General features: G+C 39.9%; 2 protein-coding genes across 10 annotated transcripts in view; one reads left to right on the forward strand and one right to left on the reverse strand.

Moving 5' to 3' along the window:
- The window catches only part of arid4b (AT-rich interaction domain 4B), a 40,685-nt gene extending 24,170 nt beyond the window's left edge, over positions 1–16,515 (reverse strand). For 7 of the 9 annotated variants that reach the window (XM_034897399.1, XM_034897398.1, XM_034897397.1 and 4 more), the window contains exons 1-3: positions 16,265–16,515; positions 14,048–14,096; positions 2,724–2,834 (exon numbers count right to left, since the gene is read on the reverse strand). In XM_034897399.1, coding sequence (XP_034753290.1) covers positions 2,724–2,834; positions 14,048–14,053 — 117 coding nt within the window. In that variant the 5' untranslated portion in view covers positions 14,054–14,096; positions 16,265–16,515. Of the gene's footprint in view, positions 1–2,723; positions 2,835–14,047; positions 14,097–14,241; positions 14,451–14,811; positions 14,954–16,264 lie in introns of those variants that run through there. The other 2 variants (XM_034897391.1, XM_034897392.1) reach the window with 2 other exon arrangements.
- Positions 16,516–16,729: 214 nt separating this feature from the next.
- The window catches only part of ggps1 (geranylgeranyl diphosphate synthase 1), an 11,807-nt gene continuing 7,660 nt past the window's right edge, over positions 16,730–20,876 (forward strand). Inside the window, exons 1-3 of the mRNA XM_034898531.1 lie at positions 16,730–17,198; positions 18,796–18,888; positions 20,695–20,765. Of these exons, the coding sequence (XP_034754422.1) occupies positions 18,816–18,888; positions 20,695–20,765 (144 nt within the window). The 5' untranslated portion in view covers positions 16,730–17,198; positions 18,796–18,815. The remainder of the gene's footprint in view (positions 17,199–18,795; positions 18,889–20,694; positions 20,766–20,876) is intronic.

Here is a 20,876-nt window from a genome sequence, read left to right on the forward strand (position 1 = left end):
CCCCCCCCCCCCCTCCCCCAGGCTTTTTGCAGCCTCCCCTAAGTGAGCCACAGTAGATCATAATCCGATCATGCTGTGGTAGTCTTGCATCTGCAGGGGGACCTGGTAACGCGCACGCACACATCTCTCCCTGATTCCTATCAATATTAATTCTCTGTTTCCATGCACATGCTAGTAAAATAATTATAACAGGAAAACTGGCTACACTTTTATTGACTGGGATTTAGTTCAGAATCAACCACCAGTTCAGAATACCAGGCTGCAGGTAACAAATTCAGACAATGCTCTCTCAAGTCGTTTTCAAACCGCAATCAAAGTCTTGCTGTGAAGGCAGCATCAAGACAATGAATGACAGGAACACATACTATAAAGATGCTGTTAAGTTGTCAGGTAAAAAAAAAAAATAGGATGGAAGAGAAAGGAATAAAAAGATTCCCTGAGGCAGCGTTTTATCGGTTATAGAGATAATAACATTCCTGCCCGCCCGGTGGAATAAAGGACTTCCTTCTTCTCATGGACGAGCAGAAGCCTCTGCTCTCCGCAGACAGAGGGAGGATGACTCTCAGCTAGAGAGCGTCAATAACACCTGGCAATCCTGACAGCCTCCTAACTGTGAGCTTGCCTCCTGCACAGTTAAACAGAGGTCTAGAACTGTTTACACAAATTGTACAAGGACATAGACTTAACAAATACTGAAATACGATTTAAAACCTTCTAATTACGTTTTGTCGAGAGCTCACAGTCCATTATTTATGAGATTCTTTCTTCCAATGAGCCTAAAAATGTCACGGAGCTGCTTGATGTTTGTCTTGCATTTTTTCCTATTTTAATTTGCAAGACGTTTTTGGTTTACTTGATACAGAAACATGAAGTAAACTTTGATCTCAATTTATTCAAGCAAATCGGACTGTAGAGGTTTACACACACACACACACACACACACACACACACGTACATACACACAAAAAGGACATGATCCCCGCTAACAACAAGCAGCGACTGTAAGTGTGACAACTCAGAAACAGCAGCTCCAGTTGTTTCACTTATTTCCCTCCACCTCCCTCTTTTCTGCTCCTGTCTCTTCACATCAATAAAGCCTTCTCCTCTTCTGAGTTCACTTCCAATGTTGTTTGACTTCATTGCCATTTTAATAATATGAATATGAATAATCTAACATTTGATCAAATGACACCAGTTGAAAACTTGCCACTTTGATAACCCTGGCCCATTTACAGTCATGTTGATCAATGTGCCTTGTCCTTGTAAAATATAAAAAACATTACTACATCTCAGAGTATTTGCATCTTTGATCCCAATTTGTGTCCTTGTAAATCTGCATCTCTTCACCTCTGTACATGTCTTTCTAATGACTTTAGCAATGACGTTTGCATTAATTCTTCTTCTAATTAGGGCTTGTGCCACACAGTAAAATGCAACTGAAGTGCGACCTTCACTACATGTATTTTAAAGCAAACAGGATTGAGGATATCCCTTTTTATAATTTTTTTTTAATTATAATACATGGCCAAAATATAGTGAGTGATACTGACATGGTGCTAATTCAGACTTTTTACAGGTCTTCCAGTACAGACTCTGATCATAAATAATAATGTCACACAGATCTTTCACTGTGTTTTAAAAACACGCAAAAGACACCAGCGCCATATGCTGCCTGGCTGCCACCATAGACTTTGTTAAACAAGCAGACAGAGATTAGTGAACCAAAGAGCTAGAGAGGAATTCATTACAGTGGAATATTCTAATTCACAACAACCGCTTAATAATTGCCATGTTCTCCGTTTGTGTGGGAACAGCTACCCACAAACATACCCCACACTCAGCCAATTAGTATGGTAATTCATTTATGAGCTGAGACTGTCCTATTAGCTGCCTTTTAGTCAACAATATTTTAAACCAGTAAATCACATGGTCTACTTTGTCATGTTGTTTGTCTCTGTCCATAAGACAAAAAGGCCATAATTTGTCACAAAACTGGCAAGATCGCTGCTCTTTTGTCTCTACAGGGGAAACCACCGTGTATTGACACTGTGAAAAAGCCATCATCCAATCTTTGTTCCTCCCACACACTCTAGCAGAATGAGAGACAAGCGTTCAGTCTCTATTGTATTATCCAGATGCTCTAGCCCCACTGGGAAATGAGATACTGTACTACGTGCATCAGGCAATGCCTTCATCAGCAGGGCATAAAACCAACGGGAACACAGCAGACACACCGTCCCCGCGACAAAACATGGAAGCAGTGGGCGAGAGGGACGCCTGAGGACGTGATGGGTACCTGGTGGGCTAGACCAGACCCTGCATCTGTCACAGCTGGAGCCCTGATCAACGTTTCAGCTGTATGAGCACAACTAACAACCTAAACCAGGTGGTAGAGCTCGAGCATGTAAGCAACACAGCTGGATGTTTGGCAACATCAGAGACTAGAAAAGAATTCAGTCTAAAATCTATCTGATACGAGGACTTATTGTACGAGAATTATTCCAACAACACGGTCTGTCAAGGAATGTTTTTGGACGGTATCTTTTAAATGTGGCCATCTCCAAACCAACTGCTCATGATGTGCATCAAAGTGTAGCTGTTTGATCTTGATTGTTGCCCCCTTCACACAGAGAGAAGAGCCCCTCACCCTGTCCCCCATCACACACACAACGCAGACAGATAATACATTTTTAATCACAGGAGCACTTTAAAATATGACTTACCTTGGCCTTGACTAGCCTCTTGGCAGTCTTAATCTTGGCCTCACAGAAAGCCCCTCTGTACTTGGCACTCACATCCGTCCCTACTGTCAAGTAGGGGGGCTCCTCCAGAGTCTGAGGAAATAAAAATAAAACAAGAAACCAGTGAATTCAAAGATATTATATATAGCTTACTGACACATGTGTATTCTCACAGCTAGGAGTACACACACAGGCTCCACATAGTTGTAGGCCAGCTACGCAAAACCAACCCAGCTCAGTGATTCATCCATAAAAAACACATACCATCTGCTCTGGGTATTGGAAAACAAGCCTCTGAGGGAGCAAACAAAAAGGCCACTTCACTACTGCTTTGATGACTACAAAGAAGAAGCTTTCCGAAACACATAGCACCGTCTTGTGACATCATTGGATGTTCATCAAACCTTTTTTGTCCCCCTCAAGAACAGATTTGTGGAGGGTTGGGTACACAGAGAAAACAGACGTTCTATGTGTGGATAAGGGCAGAACATATTTGTGGTTCATGTAGTTCAAAGATGGGTTTACTGAGATGTTTCAGTTTACTAAGGCTTTATAAAAAAAAGTCTAGACATCTTTCTGGAATAAGACCCACAGTGGGGCACATTTCCTGCTGACAGGACGCATCACGATCAACTGCAACATATCATATGTGCACTTGGTGTGTTTTACTTGAGGAAAACATCAGGTTCTCCACTAAATATTCAAGACTTAATAAGATAGGTTTTCTTATAACCACACTTTAAGAGATACAAATCAAATGCATAAATCTTTTTTTTCAAACAGCTGGTTGTTGTTCCCACGAGGAAGGCAGGGTGTGTCAAAAGGTGTGTAAAAACTAAACCAACTTAAGCTCCTTTGTAAACAACAGCAGATCATCTCAGAGTATCACTAAAGGACCGTCCACACCAAAAACCATAACTATAAATCTACACCACAACAACAATGACAGCGGAGAACGCTATCGCTGGGATCACTTTCAGCGGGATTTGACGCTGCCAAACACTGACAGCCAATCACAATCCATCTGAGATCACAACATGACATGGCAGGGAGAGACACTGCGGAGAGATTTGTTTCAAACAGGTGGGTAGTGACGTGACTTTTACTCCTCAGCGGGGCTACAGCTATTATGATGGCGGATTTGCACTGTAATATTTTTTATTTGTAATCTTTTACATGTTTGTGTGCTTCTGCGGAGCCCTGTGTGTGTGTGTGTAACAGGCATGGTGTGTGCATGCTATGCATGAGATAGGCACTTTTTACTATTATGCTGTTAAAAAAGAAAAGAAATACGATGTTATTGACTTTAGACCAGGTCATTGATGGTCAACGCCGCGAGCCCTTCCCAGATAGCAATACGCCAAGAATTCCCCTAAACACACCTCCCTGTAAGACCAGCACGCCCATGGGCACAGACTTGGCACCGCCCACCTGCTCTGGTTTCCAAAAGAAAATTTACAAAAAATTAACAAAAATGTAGGATAAAACTACATACATTCCTTTAGGCCTAAATCTTACATTGTAGCGTCTGCTGTATCAGAGTGTGATGAATTATCATCAGCTGGAGCGTGCATCGCTAATTAACGTAGCTGTTTGCGTTTTTTATTGTTCAGCAGTGTGGGTGCTCACATAGTAATAGTTATGTTATAGTTATCATTCTTTGTGTAGACTGGCCTTAAGACAGTACAAAGACATTCTGATGTGGAATTTCAAAATCAAAGCCCTCTAAAATGTTATATGCGAGCTGTGTTCCCTTTAGTTTACTAGAATGATCATGCTGGTATAATCATACTCACACGTTGAAAATATTTGGAATATTGTTTTTGATTTATAGCCCTTTTTGCAGTCTAATCTTTTCCCAAAACCAATTAATCCTATCAAGGCATTTTATAACTGGTTTTATCAACTTTAGAAATCCTGATCCTTTGTCTATGTAACCCATTAGGCTTTTGGTAAACCAGCTGTGTAAAAAAAAAAAGACCTGCAGTATTGTCTTAATAGTTGGACTTGTTAGTAACCTATGGCATACAAGAAAACCCATGAGTGGCATGAATGTAAGCCAACAGTTTTATAGAGGAGTTCCACATTGACAGCCACTTGCATCAGCAGAAGTGAGAGCAGCAGCTTTATGAACTACAACAAAGATAAAAATCTGCTTTGCCTTATTTCAGCGTTGTGTTGCAGGTTCACCACACCTTTAAGTCTGAGCATTGATTGAATATTGGTTTTGAACTTGTGTATATTGTTAAAGACAAGGATAGAAACAAATGCTGCTCTTGCCTTCCTTCTACAACCATTTCACAGTGATATGCTTTTAATGCGTGGGTTCTACACAGACTGTATAACACTATGGACATGAGTGTATAGGATTTATTTATGTAGGTCTGCATTAGAAGTAGCTGCACAGCCATTTTATGTAGAAAAATATAAACCTTCAATCAGGATTTGAACTTGGCAGATATTTAATATTAAATGACTCAGATTAGTATCAGGGTCACAAAAACATAGCCTACAAGATATCTGTGTCCTTGGGCTTCCTTTGAATATGGTTAACCTGTTCTCAGATCACTGCAGAGTAATTATAGACCGCTAGCTAGATCTATCCAATCTGAGTTTTCTATTGCAAAACTAAAAACAACTTTTAAAACATACATGTTCCACCAAAACAAGTTCCTTCAGAGCCTATTTTGCAGCTGCACCGCAGCTTTTCTCCGGTGCTTAGCACCACCCAAAATGATTGCAATGGGTTTAAAAGAAATGCCAATAAACCAGAGCACGTTTTCCTCCCACCCCCGATTGCACTGTGGAGTAGCCAGACCACTTCGGAGGAGGGTCTGGCAAAGCGAGACTAGATAAACATGACATCCCTAATCTGTGACATCCCTAATTTGCTAATAACGCTGAGTGAGATTCACTGCAGATGCATGGGCAAAATGTTGCCTCCTGATAAAATAGTAGCAGGTGAAACGGAAATGTGGTTACAAATATCCATTGTCCAATAATCCACATGAACATAAGGGTTTCACATCCCTCTTTAATTTGGCACCTGAGACCAAATTCTACATTAGCTTAACTGATAGACAACTAAAACGTGTCGCAATTCTGGGCAACACACTCAAACCACAAAACCAAAGAATGATCTGGAACACTCTCTATTAATCAAACAGGTGGTGTATTAACAGTTACAGAGTTTGGCTGTTGTGCAAATAGGCATCATAGGCAAAATATACTGTATCTACTTCTATTCCTTGATATCAAAAGGATAAAAGTAGAGAAAGTGTACTAAAAATAGGCATGGTGATTTGCCAACTGTAACAATCCAGTCCAGCTTTGTAAAAAAATTGTTCTAATGCCTATCTTAAATTGTAGAAGGCTCTGTTGACTGAACAAAATGAACTTGGACAGTGAAGAGATTTTGAGTACAAAACTTACTGATGTGGTTCTCTGAGCACTGGGGTTAAAAATAGTGAATTTGTATATCTACTAGGGTTGTGAATCTTTGATTGTCTTACGATTTAATTTGATTATGATTGTCATATCAACAATTTGATAAGATATCCTTACATCCCCACCTCCTCAAATGTAGTATGTATTGCTGTTATTGAGGTGGCAGTAGCTCAGTCCGTAGGGAGTTGGGTTGGGAACCGGAGGGTTGCTGGTTCAAGTGCCAGTACGGAACTGAGTACAGAGTGTAGCTGGCGTTAGTAGCTGAAGAGATGCCAGTTAACGGCCCGGGCGCTCTTGAGCCAGGCATCGTACCCCCCCATCCGCTCAGGGCACTGGTCCAGCACTGGCAGCCCACTCACTCTGACATCTCTATATTTGTGCATGAATAGCTCAGGAGCATGTGTGTGTATTTCAGGCCTGTGTGTAGTGAATACTAACAAAACAGAGAGTAAATGGTAATTTCCCCACTGAGGATCAATAAACAGTACAAACTATTATTATTATTATTACTACTACTACTACACATGGTTTTCATCAAACAAATTCAACAGTCATATATATATATATATATATATATATATATATATATATATATATTTATTAACTCCCATTTTTATTGCATCTGCCCTGCAAAAAAAAAAGAGTCTAAACACAACAGAAAACAGGCACAAGTAACACACAAAAAAAGCGACCGGAAAAATCAACAAGCAGCATCAGTAGGCAATAACCGTTTGTTAGTCACTTTATAGATACAGAGCCGTCCAGGTCTGCATGATTAATTTCAACGCCCGTGATATCTACGCTATAAAAGTGCAATAAGTTCAATAAACGTATTATTTAAAAAATTATCTTGTAGTGCCACTGCATGCAAAGTAAGTAACACTGAATATAAAAATTATAATTAATCAAACACTCATTAAAAAATTTAAAAAAAACCAACTCAAATCAAACTGGCAGCAAATAATATTAAAAAGACAAAAATCATGTTTGCTAACAGATGGACGAAATGCTTTTTCTGTGTTGGGAAGGTCGGGAGCCTTTCATAGTCAAATCTGGACAGGTCGCCTCTTCTCCGGTGTCTTTTGGATTCTGACAGATGGGGTTTAGGGGCAGAGTCCAGTGCACTTCAGCCTCCCCACCTCTCAGATAAACAGCTCATTAGTGCAGTCTGGCCTCAGCACAAGCTGCCCAAGCCAACACCAGGTTTACATGACGCACACTCTTGTCAGTCATGGCTGCAACACAAAGCTGGACTGCCACTGTTCCTCCTCTTTTATAATAATAATAATAATACTTGTCTCCAATTGCTTTCACTGCTTTAAGCATTTTTCTTTCCCTCTTCTTAGAGGGAAGAGTCATACTACTGAGTCAGAGAGGGCAGCTTGGGTTACCTTGACAGCTGTGGTTGCCAAACCTCCACAACTTAACAAGGCATGAGGGGTGACAACACACTGCTGAGGCCAGATTTATATTTGTCATGCTCACATGCCAGCACAAACAGAGAATAGTTTGTTGTTTCTGTGGATAATGCCCCACCTCCTTGCACTAAACTAAAACTATGAAAGAAAATGCCATTCCTTGGATTGGATTGCCATTTAGCCTATAGCTGTCTGGCAATGAACACTGACTCCTTTCCATCATTCCAGCCAGTACAGAAGAACAGACAGTGTATCCCAGACTCAGAAGATCAAACAATCAATATGACTAAGCTCAGAGAGGCGGAATTCCTGTGCATTAGTGGAGGTGTAACTTCCCCTAACTAACTTAAAATAAGTTAAAACTCCACACGAGCTTTTCTTATCTAAGATTCTGTCATAAAAAAAAGAGCAGAGGAGTATTTTTCATAAGCCTCAAGCGCCACATTAGTGCCTGCATGAAAAAGTCAACGTAATGGTAATAACAGTAGTACAATCAAATCCAGCTCTCTTGTTCAGCTTGTGCCACTGATGTGGAAAATACTCTCCAGGCACATGTGCTTGATTAAACACATACAAATAGAACTTGGCATGGGGTGTGAAAACACACCTGCGGCTGGCAAGGACAGAAACATACCCAGCGTAAATGCAGCTTGATTGAAGGATGATCAACTTATATCAGTCCGAGAGGCACAGATATCACATTAGATAACTTTAATGTATTCATGCAATAAAAGCTTTCCCCCTCCACAAAAGGAACAATCTACAACAAATCTGAGAGTTCAGGGTTCACATAGAGTACTTCTGTCACGCAGACAGTTTAAATTTGGTACTAGCACCCCACTGATTACTAGTGATGAGTGACCCGAAGCCAACTCTGTATTTAAAAGGTCACATACAGTATGAAGTGAGAGGTCCAAGCCTATAACTTTTCAGTTCTTAATGGAAATATTAGTTTTCCACTTAAAGTGCAGTTTTACGAAGAAAAATATGGCTGGATGCATAGTTCTAGTAACTGTCTAGTATGAACATGGCTTTGCATACTTCAGGCTGTTCAGATTGTGCAGCTAGCTCAGGGGAGAGACTGTATGATACTAGGTGGTACAGCCTAGTGACACAATGATAAAAAAAGTTTTTTAATATCCCTCTGCATTTTTGTTTTGCTTTCCCCTCTATTGTACTGAACTAAACCGTGATGTCTGAACTACGGATTAGGGAACCGCGATATGAAAAGCAAGAAATTCCTGCGTTAGTGCGGTATACCGCAACCCCCTTACGAGAGTTAGTTAGAGGGAGAATGGCAGGGTGCCTTAGGTGAGTGACGCTAGTGCCTGTGTTGTCGCGCAAGGAGAGTGAGCGGTAACGGAGAGTAGCCTAGCGCATGAGTGCCGCTGTGAGGAAAAGAGAGAGAAAAAAGAGATAGCAAAGTATGTAAAGGGAGTTAAAAGTGAACAATAGAACAAAAAGCTAGAGTATCTCAAGTCATGGTGGCTTTATCCGTTGTCAATACTGCCGGTAAAGTGAATTGAGTTATCCCCGAAAAAAACATTGACTTAAACCTTAGCCTACAACATATTTTGCAGCCCGTCTAGCAGCCGATCAGCTGACAGGGAGCTGAAAGGGCGATTGCAGTTTGCTAACTTGTTGCTCTCTACCAATATAAGTCGCTCTGTTTTATTCTACTTTGATAGGTTTTGTTTAGAAAACCTTGAATCTACGTAAAGCACAATCCATAATAAGAATCAATTAATCTATTGAATTAAACACAACGTGGCCATGCACATCTGCAGGCTAACGTTGTTGTTTTTGCGGTGATGATGTTTTGTTTTTTGGAGGGGAAGCTGAAAGAGACAGGCCCTAAAACAGAGTACATGCAGATAGACACCATGATAAATTATAATAATTATGTTTTGTTTAAAATTACAGAATGTAAACATATTCCATTAGAAACCCCAACAGCAAGTATGAACCTGAAAATTTGTCTTTTTAGTAAGGGAACAAAACAGGCAAGGCTGTTACATTAAGTCACAGCTTTGAAATCATTCAACACTAAATATACCGGGGTGACACTGGCAACAGCAGAATGAGATCAGTTTCTGCTCAATAAAGACTCAGGTCATGAAAAATTTAACAGCCAACTCCACAGAATGCCAGTTGAAACTAAGCTGCTGCATTTAGTGCATTTCTTTGACAGCCTGAGCGACTTTAGTATTTTCATTCTACAACTCGCATTCATACAGATATATATGCATTCAAAAGGTTAAAAAGCTGAAAAAAAAATAAAAACGGATGGCATGTTTGTAAGGTGAACCCACTTTATATCAGTCATTGATCAGAGAGGGCCTCAAGGAATCCCTGTTTATTTACTCAAAGGACCACAGGCTATTTTGGGGAGGCTGTCCCATGGAAGCATGCAGATACCTATTTGCTAATATGTTAAGACACACAGATATTTACAGCCAATTTCAGATCATTTCCAGAAAATGAACAATAGAGCTGTTAGATATCCCTATTTGTGTGAAGTGCAGGGCATGTCGCTGGACTGAATCCGAGTCTGGTGGACCCATATTTTCCATACATGCCTTTTGGAAATGTTGTGGTGATGTCAGTTACATTACTAAAGACAAATAACCAGGGGTGGATTGTTACCAGCTACATTTACTACAGCACCATACTTCAGCACAATTTACTTAAGTACTTCCATTTTATGAAACTGTATATTTTACTACGGTTGAAATTAAAAAGGCAAACTTTTGTACTATTCTTCATGTGAACTTTTTCTGACCGACTATTTCCCATCATCACTCTTACACCAAAACAACCGGTTGTATGGGTTCATCATCTAATTGTTTCTTGTGACGCTTCTGTTAAGACACTGGCAATCCAATCAAATTAGCATTTGTGATTTACACTTGGGAACAGGGTTTATTTTCACACCAACGATTCACCTCCCTCTAACACTCAGAGTTTCTGGATCGCTACTGTTGCCATTGCTCAGGATTTATTTGAGATTGTGCGCCTTTTAAAGCTAAAATGACACGTGTGCTGTGAGGTTGGATGTGTCACTAAATACATGTTGGTATGTTTCAGGTTACACAATAGTGCAAGTTGATGTTAGGAATATCAACTGGTTTGTGATCATCTACTGATGTTGCTGATGACATGAGCTACTTGAGTCAAGACACCATCAGCTGTCTTGAGTTGAGCCGAGAGCGGCTGGTTCGGACTGCTGAAACTTCCCCTGCAATTTTCTAAAACGGTTTCATCGCGTCACCAATCTTTGGTCTGAACTGGGCTTAACAAATCAGTAATTTTCATTCTGAGAATAACAATGTATTGAGCACCTTTTTTAAACATACAATTCAGGCATGAATTAGCCTTACTAAAAATGTTATAAGCAATAGTTTCTGACCCATTATATTGGGCTATAATGAATAGGCTTGTTGGCCGAACAAAGGAACATGCAAAAGGCATGCAGGAAAGAATTAAGCTCCCTCCCAGCCAAGCTCACACATACAATAATCCTGCCGTGAATTACCTCTTTGTCCAAACCACAGTCACCACAATTCCAGTGACTGGTGCTTCAGTAGGAGTTGCCTTGGCAATGCCATGGCAGCTTTAAACAAATAAAAAAATAACTATCTTGATACCTTTTGTGTACACACGTATTACCCCAAATTTAGGACTGTCGTGCAAATTGAGTCCTGTAGTCTCACAGACAATTCAAACCAAGTACAGAACTTTAAACATTTTAATAAAACTGCTAATAAATCGCAGATGCCTATAATGTCAAAGCTACCAATTTCCCCGACCAAAATGCAAAAGCCATAGTTTTGCATATGCCTTCTGAATGACTTGTGGCAGTCTCTTAATTGCAATTTGGCTATTGGTAGAATATGCTAATGTTATCTTAAGGTTCACCATGCAATACCCATCCAATACAAACAACTCAGACTGCCAAAATTCCCTCATTACTTAAAAAGGGACTGTACTTAATATTCACATATCTCATATTATGAATATATGCATTTGCTATGTAAAGTTATGGTGGAGTAATGGCGCTCTGAGCAGAGAATGTAGTCACACTACCTCTGTGTGTGCGTTGTAATCCGAGCTTCTCAGTTCTTTGTTTTGATAGCCGTCCGGCCACGCGTGCATTTAAGAGCAAGTGGCTTTTCACGTATTGGGGAACGGCTCCGTAAGGACAATGAGGAGTCAATCCCGGCCCACTATTTATTTTCAACAGTATTTCGAGTACAGACAACAAATAATTTGCTCCTTTAAAAATGATCATGCTTGCATATGCATAAATCAGATCATATTTGCACTGTAATTACATAAAGTTATTTACTTTAACAAAGTACCTGGTCGTAGGTTTATTTGGTTTAATTGTCAGAAAACACCATATTTTTGTTGTACTACACATTGCTGCTGCTCCTCTTTTCACCCTGTGTGTTGAGCTCTCTGTTGTAGCTACAGAGTGAAGCGTCTCACTTCTGTTCTATCTTTGTTGGGAGTCATACATGCACAGTATCTAGGTAAGGACTACTAGCCAGTCAGAAGTAGAGTATAAGGGAGTGCCATGCTAGCAGCAAGGCGCGCATATAACATGTGTTACAAAGTGACGCATGTTCGTCACGAAAGTAAAGGCTGGACTACAATAGAGCTGTTAGGAGCAGTTAGACAGTGTTTTCTGTTGGAAATGGTACGTTCCTTTGGGAACGTCAACTGCAGTGTGTACAGTTGATGGACAAAGGCTGTGGACCATAAGCCAGAGTGACATGAAATTCTAAGTGCATTTAAAGAAGAGTTGTCCTAGTTACAGAGAAATTTACAGTTACAGACATTGAGCAGATGCTTCTTATATACAGAGCAGTGAAATAAGTGAGCACTTCTCCAACATCAATAGATCCAGATGACTCGGAGCACTATGAAAACCACAAATGCTACAACATTAAACCAGAAATGTAAAAACATTGCTCCTGTCAGCAATGATGAAAATAAGCAAGTGCAGGCATAATAATCATCTAATAACAGGCTACGGCTACCCAGCTGGAGAGAATATTAACTGCAAAATGGACATGGGCACTAATGGCAACGTTTTAATGACATTATTTAAGTAGACACTTGATAAAGTTGAATAAATTAAGCAGCAAAGTGTGAAATAGCTTGGATCATAGGTTTCTATATACTCTGTGCCTGGATGCTCTCTGTTCACTAGAATGCATTTCTAGTCATGACATTCAGAATTCCATTGTCTTCCTGTGACACAAAGTATTTATTACATAACCACAAATCAGCATGCAGTTCAAATCAGCACTACCAGTAGGACGAGTATGAATGCAAGCAACATCAATGGTTCTTAAGCAGATAAAAAGTAAAGCTTTGTACCAGACCCAAATGAGTTCCTCATTTCTCATAGATGGTTTGACAAGATTTAATGAATAATGCAATAATCATTATTATTATCATTATTATAATAATGTGTTGGCAACTATTTTCACATCCCATGATGCTTTTGTTTGCATTTTAATTACAAACTTTGTTTGACTGCTAGTAGTGGTTGGTGGTATTGGTTAACCACAATAAACATAACATCACTAGGGCCAAAGTGAAAGACTACAAATCATTACTAGACCTGCTTTAACTTTGTTCAACACTTACTCTCCCATCACAAAGTGCTTACATCTTCTATTCACTTTATTCTTTCCCCATGAACCTGTTACACTTTATATTGTGTGTGCCAAATAAAGATTTAGACTACAGACTCCTGTCAAGGATTTTTACACGTGTTTAATTTAAAAGTGAAACAACCCAGCAGGTTATGGCTCTATGTATGGCTCACATGGAAACAGATGAAAAGTTAAGCCAAAACAGCCCTGCAGGCATAACAACAGCCATAACTCTGATCCATTGAAACTATAAGAAAAGATGAATAAGCTTGCATCACAACTTATTCCCAAAACAATGACAACTGTGTCTTTTTGAAAATGAACACGGCTGGAGAAAGCAATGCCAGCACTTTTGAATACTGTGTAAATTCCACAGCTCATTTAATCTGTCAGTCATCTCAACTCAGAACTCAGCGTGCAATTCAATAACATTGCATAACCTCAAAATTACAATTCCCAATTAGTGTTTGCAATTACAAATGGAGCACCTGAAAAATCAATAAAGGTATTAGTTTTGGCCTATGTCCACAACACTGTTTTTAACAAGACCAAAATTGACATTTAGTAAAAGTTTGCACTACCCTTAATCATGAGAATAAAAGGATGAAGCCATGCATGTTACATTTAACATGTCGTGTTTGATTTGCCTGGTTAAGGCATGTTTATATAGGAGGTAAATAAAACTGAGCTGAGACTGGAAATGCAGACGTCGTGGGACTCTAATCGAGTCTCCAGTGGCATTAAACACATACAAGAAAATGAATGAACATACCTTCATCTCTCGATGAGTCCTCTAGGTGACCAGTGTAACGAATCTGAGGCTGAAAACAGAGGTTGAAGAAGCGGTTAGACATTACAGACGGTGCCAACTTCAGTCTGCCACAACAAGACACGGTTATGTTATGATGACATCACTTCTTCTGCTACACTGCTGGATGCCATGAAAAAGCTGGGCGGTAGACTCACACTTGACATCGCTTAGTAAAACACATCGTCTGCACATGAGATATCCTTTTAGGAATTGTGGTTTTCATTCGAAGAGAGTCTGTAATTGATTTAAGCAAAGTTTAAAGATCATTTGATTAAATAATCCTGACTAATGCACCAGGCTAACGGGATGGGTCCTCGAGCTTTCGGTCCACATTATCAAAAATATCTGTGTTGCAAAGTAAACCGTGGCAGGCGGATCACTCTCATTCGCATAGCCATTAAAGCCGTTTATGTAATGCCTAGTGTACTGTAGTCAGCAGCCAGCCATGGCTTGTGGCAACGAAGGAAGAGCAAACACAAAGTAACTACTCGCTGTCCTGCACAAATGCACGGATAAGGAGGCTGTTTAGGATAAAGTGATAGATACAGTAAGAGCCGCACGGTGCTCGGAGTACGGCAGCGGGATGTGCCCGCTGTCTGCACTGCACTGACTGTACCAACACTACAGCAGAGGAGGACGCCATTTCTGTAGCTGACAGTCGGCTAAAAAGGAGAACAGTCATTGCACAAACACTGGAAACTGCGAGAGCGGTGGTCGCTATTCACCTGCCAATGTCAGAGTCATATCTCTTTCGGTGACGAATCTCTTGCTTTATACAGAATGAAACTGCCCCAACACCGTTCATTTTCGCTTCTCTCCCTTGACGGTGCGCTACTCTCTGCAGAGTACACTCGACAGCAATAGACCGATAATAACACTAGTTGTGGGCAGACAACATAGCCACTAAACCAGACATTTATAGAAATGTAATATTAATGCTATGTCGTTACAACAGCGTTAAGTTGAACAAAGTGAGAATCATTTGAGTCACTTTCTTTATTCACAAAATGTTGTCTTTATCGACTGGTCTGGCATTTCGCTGACTGTTCACTGAGTAACGTTGAGTGAGGTCGCTAGTGACAAAGAAGCAAGTCGACGAAACGGTTCGCAACAAGGTCAAGCTCGAAGAAGTCTTGTAACGCTGCAACATCGCATTAATACCTACAACATTTTATTGTTATAACAGAAGCCAAGGTCGCAGCCCTAATATGTGGCTCTTGGTCGCGGAGGATACAATGTCATCTGTCCCAGACAATTTGCTAGATCAGCCGCCGCACGTGAGTGATTGACCACCACCAAAAATAATGCACATATGATATCTACACAGCCCGAGTCTCGGATGTTTTTTCCTCTGTCCTTAGACCTGGTACCGCGGTTAACTAAAGCGTCGAGCCCATTTAAACCTCTTCTGAAACGTTACGATTCTTGCAAAGACAGTTTGTCAGCAGTGATGTTGCCAGTTACGGAAATGTGCAAAATATTGGTTCACGCAGCATTGAGAATACACGAGCCCTATATCTAGCAGAGGTAAAATAGTCCACATTGCATCTGGTCATGTAACTGATCAAACGGGTGAGTTCCTTGATAAAAGGCAGTCCATTTGGTCCAACCTACACTGGACAAGTCGGTCGCGAGAAGCTAATGATACTGGTGACACAAAAGAAAAGCCTGACAATGCAATTTACCTGTTAAACTACACCGTTAAGTCGCTGGTCGACAAATCATATCCTGCAACGATGTCAAGCTCATACGGGTCGCCAATGGTATCGTGTAATATCACTTTTGACTATTAGGGAAAACCATGACACGCGCAGCTCGACGACAACCTCTCCGAGGATTCCTCCGCTCAACAACACAACACTCCGGTGCTTGTCCAGCAGGCTTGAAACTATTCAACCCTGGAGTAACATACGCTGTGACTGTGCTCATCAGCTCAATTTGGCTGGCTACAGAATAACTTTGTCATCGAGCTAACCAAGTTTCTTCTATAATCTCGTCCGTCATCTTTTTGCTGTCCAATCGTTAAATTCATTCATTCCATAAAACCACCCTAAACACATCCCAGCATTAGTTAACAAGTTAGCTAGCTAACGTCAAGGTTGGCTTGGTAGCAGCAGGGAAGCAAGCTAGTAAATTGTTCAAAATAGCGATGGCTTTGCCGAACAAAAGCAGGCTTACCTATGCTGTCAAGTTGAGAAACACCTCTGTTTTTCGACGAAAGTGTATTAGTAATCCATAGGAACATTTATGTGAGAAATCTGACAGGTTTTAACGTCGTCCGTTGGCCCCTGGTTGATGTTGGATGCGGATGGGTAAAAGTGGTTTTCGCAGAGCGCTGCTGTTTGCCTTGTTGAGTAGCTCTTCTAGCCTAGCGCTTTCTGTGATCCTTCTACCCCCCCGCCCCCGCCTCCTGAGAATGATTGACGGGGATATTAACCCCGCCTCAACCAAAGGCACATTCGCCCATAGGATGGCACATGGAAGGGTAACGCCTTAGTAGTGTCGGATTGGCTGGTCGAGGAGAAAAATATCCATGGTACGAAGTCGTCCTACTGATTTGTTCTCGCAAAGAGAAAAACTGCTAAAAACTACAACCCCCAGCTTTTTAAAACGTGTGAGTGTGTGTTCGATATGTAGTACAGATTGTCCCGATAAGACGTATGTGTGGTTTTCCAATTTGCTTACAGGCCGGACGCTTTCACCGGGCAACACAGAAATACAACTGCAACACACAATGTGCGAGGCACCCATGTTTCACACCTACTATGCGCCTGCTCTGTAACGACGACGAAGCATATATAGGTAGCTCATCAAAACTAGCTCGTCTTGAAAAGTGTCTTTCCAGTACACAGCAATAACGACGTTAGCTTAGCATAGCATCCGGTACATTTTCCAGTAACACTCGGATCTAAAAACGATATGAAGGGGTGGATGTGACAGTCATATCGTGTGCCTTAATCGACCAGCGTTAAAGTGGAAGTTTTTATTTTGAAAAAAAGAAAAATGTTCAACGGTGGTTTACCGGCACGTTTATGTTAGCCTGCTAATGCTAGCTAACTAGCAGTCTGGCTAAAAGGAATACAAGTCACCAGACTGATAGGAAGCAGCCAAGGTGGGTGGAGTTAAGAACAGTGGAAGGGCTAATGTCACAGCATCCTTTTTTGTTTTCAAGCTCCTATATGTATGTGTAATTTGGGTCACTGTGTAGTTTAAAATTACTTTATATACTCCTCAGTTGTCCTTCCAATAAATGTAACTTTTGTTTACCAATACTTTACATTGGCCTTTTGGTTGAATAACAATATCATAACAATTCAAAGTGCAAGTATGAAACAGCCTAAATGTAATTGAACTGAGTAATGGCTCTGTTAAAAGTGAAGTAAACATATCCAATGGAAAATGACCTAGATTATAATAATGATTATGATCATTCTAGTTAGGCACTTGTTGCAGACACGATGGAGATAAGTGATTATTATACATTTGTTTTCCACGTTACACCAAATAATGTAGAGTGTGAGCTTTTAATGTGTACACTAAACTACCAGTTACACGGTACCTATTAGACTAGTAACTATCCACATGCTAGGGTGTTGGCCTTTTTAAAAGCAATGATGACTCATATGACAAGAGATCAGTCTTCTTGATATACTATAATATTGTCTCTTGCTGGAGATGGATGGCAGCATTGTCATTTGATTAAAAAAAATGTCTTGGCAGTCTAATTTCATTGTAATGGTAAGCTTTGCATCAAGAGTGTGAATGGTTACCTTTTTACCCTAACAAAATGTAGTTCCCTAATATTACTTTCTCAAGATAGAGGTTTCAAACTTATTATCCTATTATCTTTTAGCTCAATAGGCTTATAGATGTTTATGATATGACGTAAATGATCTAGTCTGGAATTTTCTGAAATTAAACATAAACTGCTGTTTTACGTAAAGATTACATGATATTTCTTATGATAATCACTAGCTGTCACAGACAACCCAAATATTCTATTTTTATTGCAACAACACCACTGGTCACCAGTTTCTGTGACTCACCGGTAATGTGATTGTTTTAACTTATCCAATCATGTGATCAGCGTGTCACCATGCACAAGGGGATTTCAGGGCTGTGCACATGCATCTGACCAAACAGTGCACAACATCATAGAAAATATGTATTCAAGTTTGTCTGAACCTTTAATTTTGTTGTTTGCCTTAGATGAGTTAGAGTTTTTTTCAATGTAAAGCTTTAAAACTATTGCATTAGTTTTGCAGTTCTCATTGTATTTCTTGTGTTGCAATTATGTGCTTATTTTAAGAAAAAGTACAACAAAATGGTTTAAGCATCACTCAGAAAGGAAACCCACACAGTTCCAGTGTATTATGCTCTTAGGTGTGTAGCAGCATTTTGCAGTTATGTCTCTGTCAGTCTGGCATTGTTCCTGCCATGTCAACACACAATCTTCTGCAATTTCTTCAACTACAATTCTGTCTATTCAACACTTCCCCAATCTGTCAGTTAAGAGCCAGCTAAAAGTTGGGTGCTGATACAAGTAACCCAACATGAACACACCACAGGCATCACTAATTACAATTACACACATCTTCACTACTTCTGTTTACTCCATGTGATTGTGGACTTGCACCAACCTTTTAAGTTTCAGAGTTCAGTAATCATATTGTTATTTTACGTTGTACGTTCTTTGTCCTCTAATATAGATTAGGGTGAACTTGAAGCAATGGATGGCAACTTGGAAGCCACCTCGGAGCGAATTCTGCTGGAACCGTACAAGTACTTGTTGCAATTACCAGGTGAGTCTTTCTCAATGTCAGTGACTGCAGAGTGGTGGAAGAGACATGCATGGAGGCATTCAGACATGCAGTGAAAAGGTCATCAAAAGCCATGTATACTGTTAAAGGGCTGCCGTGGTTACCACTACCGCGTTTTTGTTTTTGTTCTTGCAAGGGTGTTACTATCAAACAGTTTTCCGTAGTCTGTTTGCGTTTCAACAGCAAATGAGTGCAGAATAGAGCTGTGAATCTTCTTTATAATACCATTTGAATTAATATTAATTTAATATTAAAATATTTAATGCTCAAACGCAGCCAGTTATTAATATGTACTACACTATTGTCAATGCCACTATAGAGAGCCGTGGTCCATGGGACCTATCTTTCGAACAGGGAGAGGCAAATTATTTTTTGAGGATGTTTAAATTGAGCCATGGATTACAAATATGATGATCGTCAATTTCAAAGAATTTTTCAACCAAAGAAAGTCTCAGTTTATTGTTAAACTGCTGAAGTATAAGACTGTGAAAATACGTAATTAGAAAGACTACATACTTCAATGTTGCATGGATGACGTCTCGCTGAAGCCACGATGTCTGTGTTTATCATACTGGGGATGTAACATTACTCAGACGAGCAGAGGATCTAACCCTCTTCCTGTAGAAAACACTGTACTGGATTAAACACATCAGGTAAGATAACGTTAAATGCTAAGCAAGATAGCTAGCAAGCGAGTTAAGCATCAAGCTAGGTGACGTAAATTGTGAGAGAGATGTAGTTCACTGAGCGGTTTCACACAAAATGAAGTGGTACTATGACAGAACTATGACTAACTGAGACTTTCTTCGGTTGAAAAATTCTTTTAAATTGACAAACATCACATTTGTAATCCATGGTTCAATTCAAACGGGATCAAAATATAATTTGCCCATCCCCGTTCACTACCGGTCAGATTTCTTTCCAAATTGAGGTCCCATATTGTACGGCTCTGTTGTAAAGGCTAACGTTGCTCGGTAAGCACAACAACAACATGTTAGAAAGTACAGCCAAAACGATTTGTCATAAACTAAGTAAAGTTAACAATGTTAGCTATGATGCTAACGGCATTAATAACTAACAAACGGTGCTGTCACCTGTTTTTTGCAGATTGTCATGAGAATACAGCTATTATAAGGTAATAAATGAAGTCAAAGCTAACTCTGACAGTTAACATAAAATGTAGCTGTCTCCAGGAGGTTACCAGCTGAGCGCCTATAACTCGCAACATAGTTAGTTAAAAAGAACAAGCTAACAAATAATAACTCAAGCCTTTTGGCTCGGGGGATGCCGTTTTTAACGTCATGTTAAAACTATTTTGCAACATTGTTGTTATGTTTTTCAGGCATAAATAATATTTTCTTCAGTTTAACATTTCACTGCAGAATTGGCAACAAATGGAACCGATTTGTCATTTTGGGTTATATATTTCTTGTATATGAGGCTCTATTTCACACATCGATGACTCCAAATGGTAGTTAAAGAAACAGTTTTAGAATTTAAAGTAACATTCTCCAAACAATGCCTCTAAACCCGAATAATACAGAATAACCACCCACCAGCTGCGCTAATATAGCCGTCTACAAATTGTGCATTCTTCAATATCCGTGACATAAGGACTCAAAGAAAAATACAAATTTGAGTAAAGAAAGCAAGTAAAATGAGCTCCTTTTCAGAAATAGTCATTGTAAAGAATGCATTTTAATGTGTTTTTCTTTTCCTTTTTATACTATAGTACGCATGTCTTTGACTATTAAACCTTGAAATTTTGTTTTTCCGCTCTCTTTTTAGGAAAGCAGGTGAGGACAAAACTATCCCAAGCATTTAACCACTGGCTCAATGTTCCAGAGGACAAACTGCAGGTGAGAAATCCCCCTTTTCCAGCCTCCTAACATTTATGGCGGTTTTCCACTGCGTGGTATCTACTCGACTCGCCTCTACTCGCTTTTTTTGGTTTTCCATTACGAAAAAAA

This window comes from Etheostoma cragini, chromosome 17 (assembly GCF_013103735.1).
Source record: "Etheostoma cragini isolate CJK2018 chromosome 17, CSU_Ecrag_1.0, whole genome shotgun sequence".
Classification (NCBI taxonomy): Eukaryota; Metazoa; Chordata; class Actinopteri; order Perciformes; family Percidae; genus Etheostoma; species Etheostoma cragini.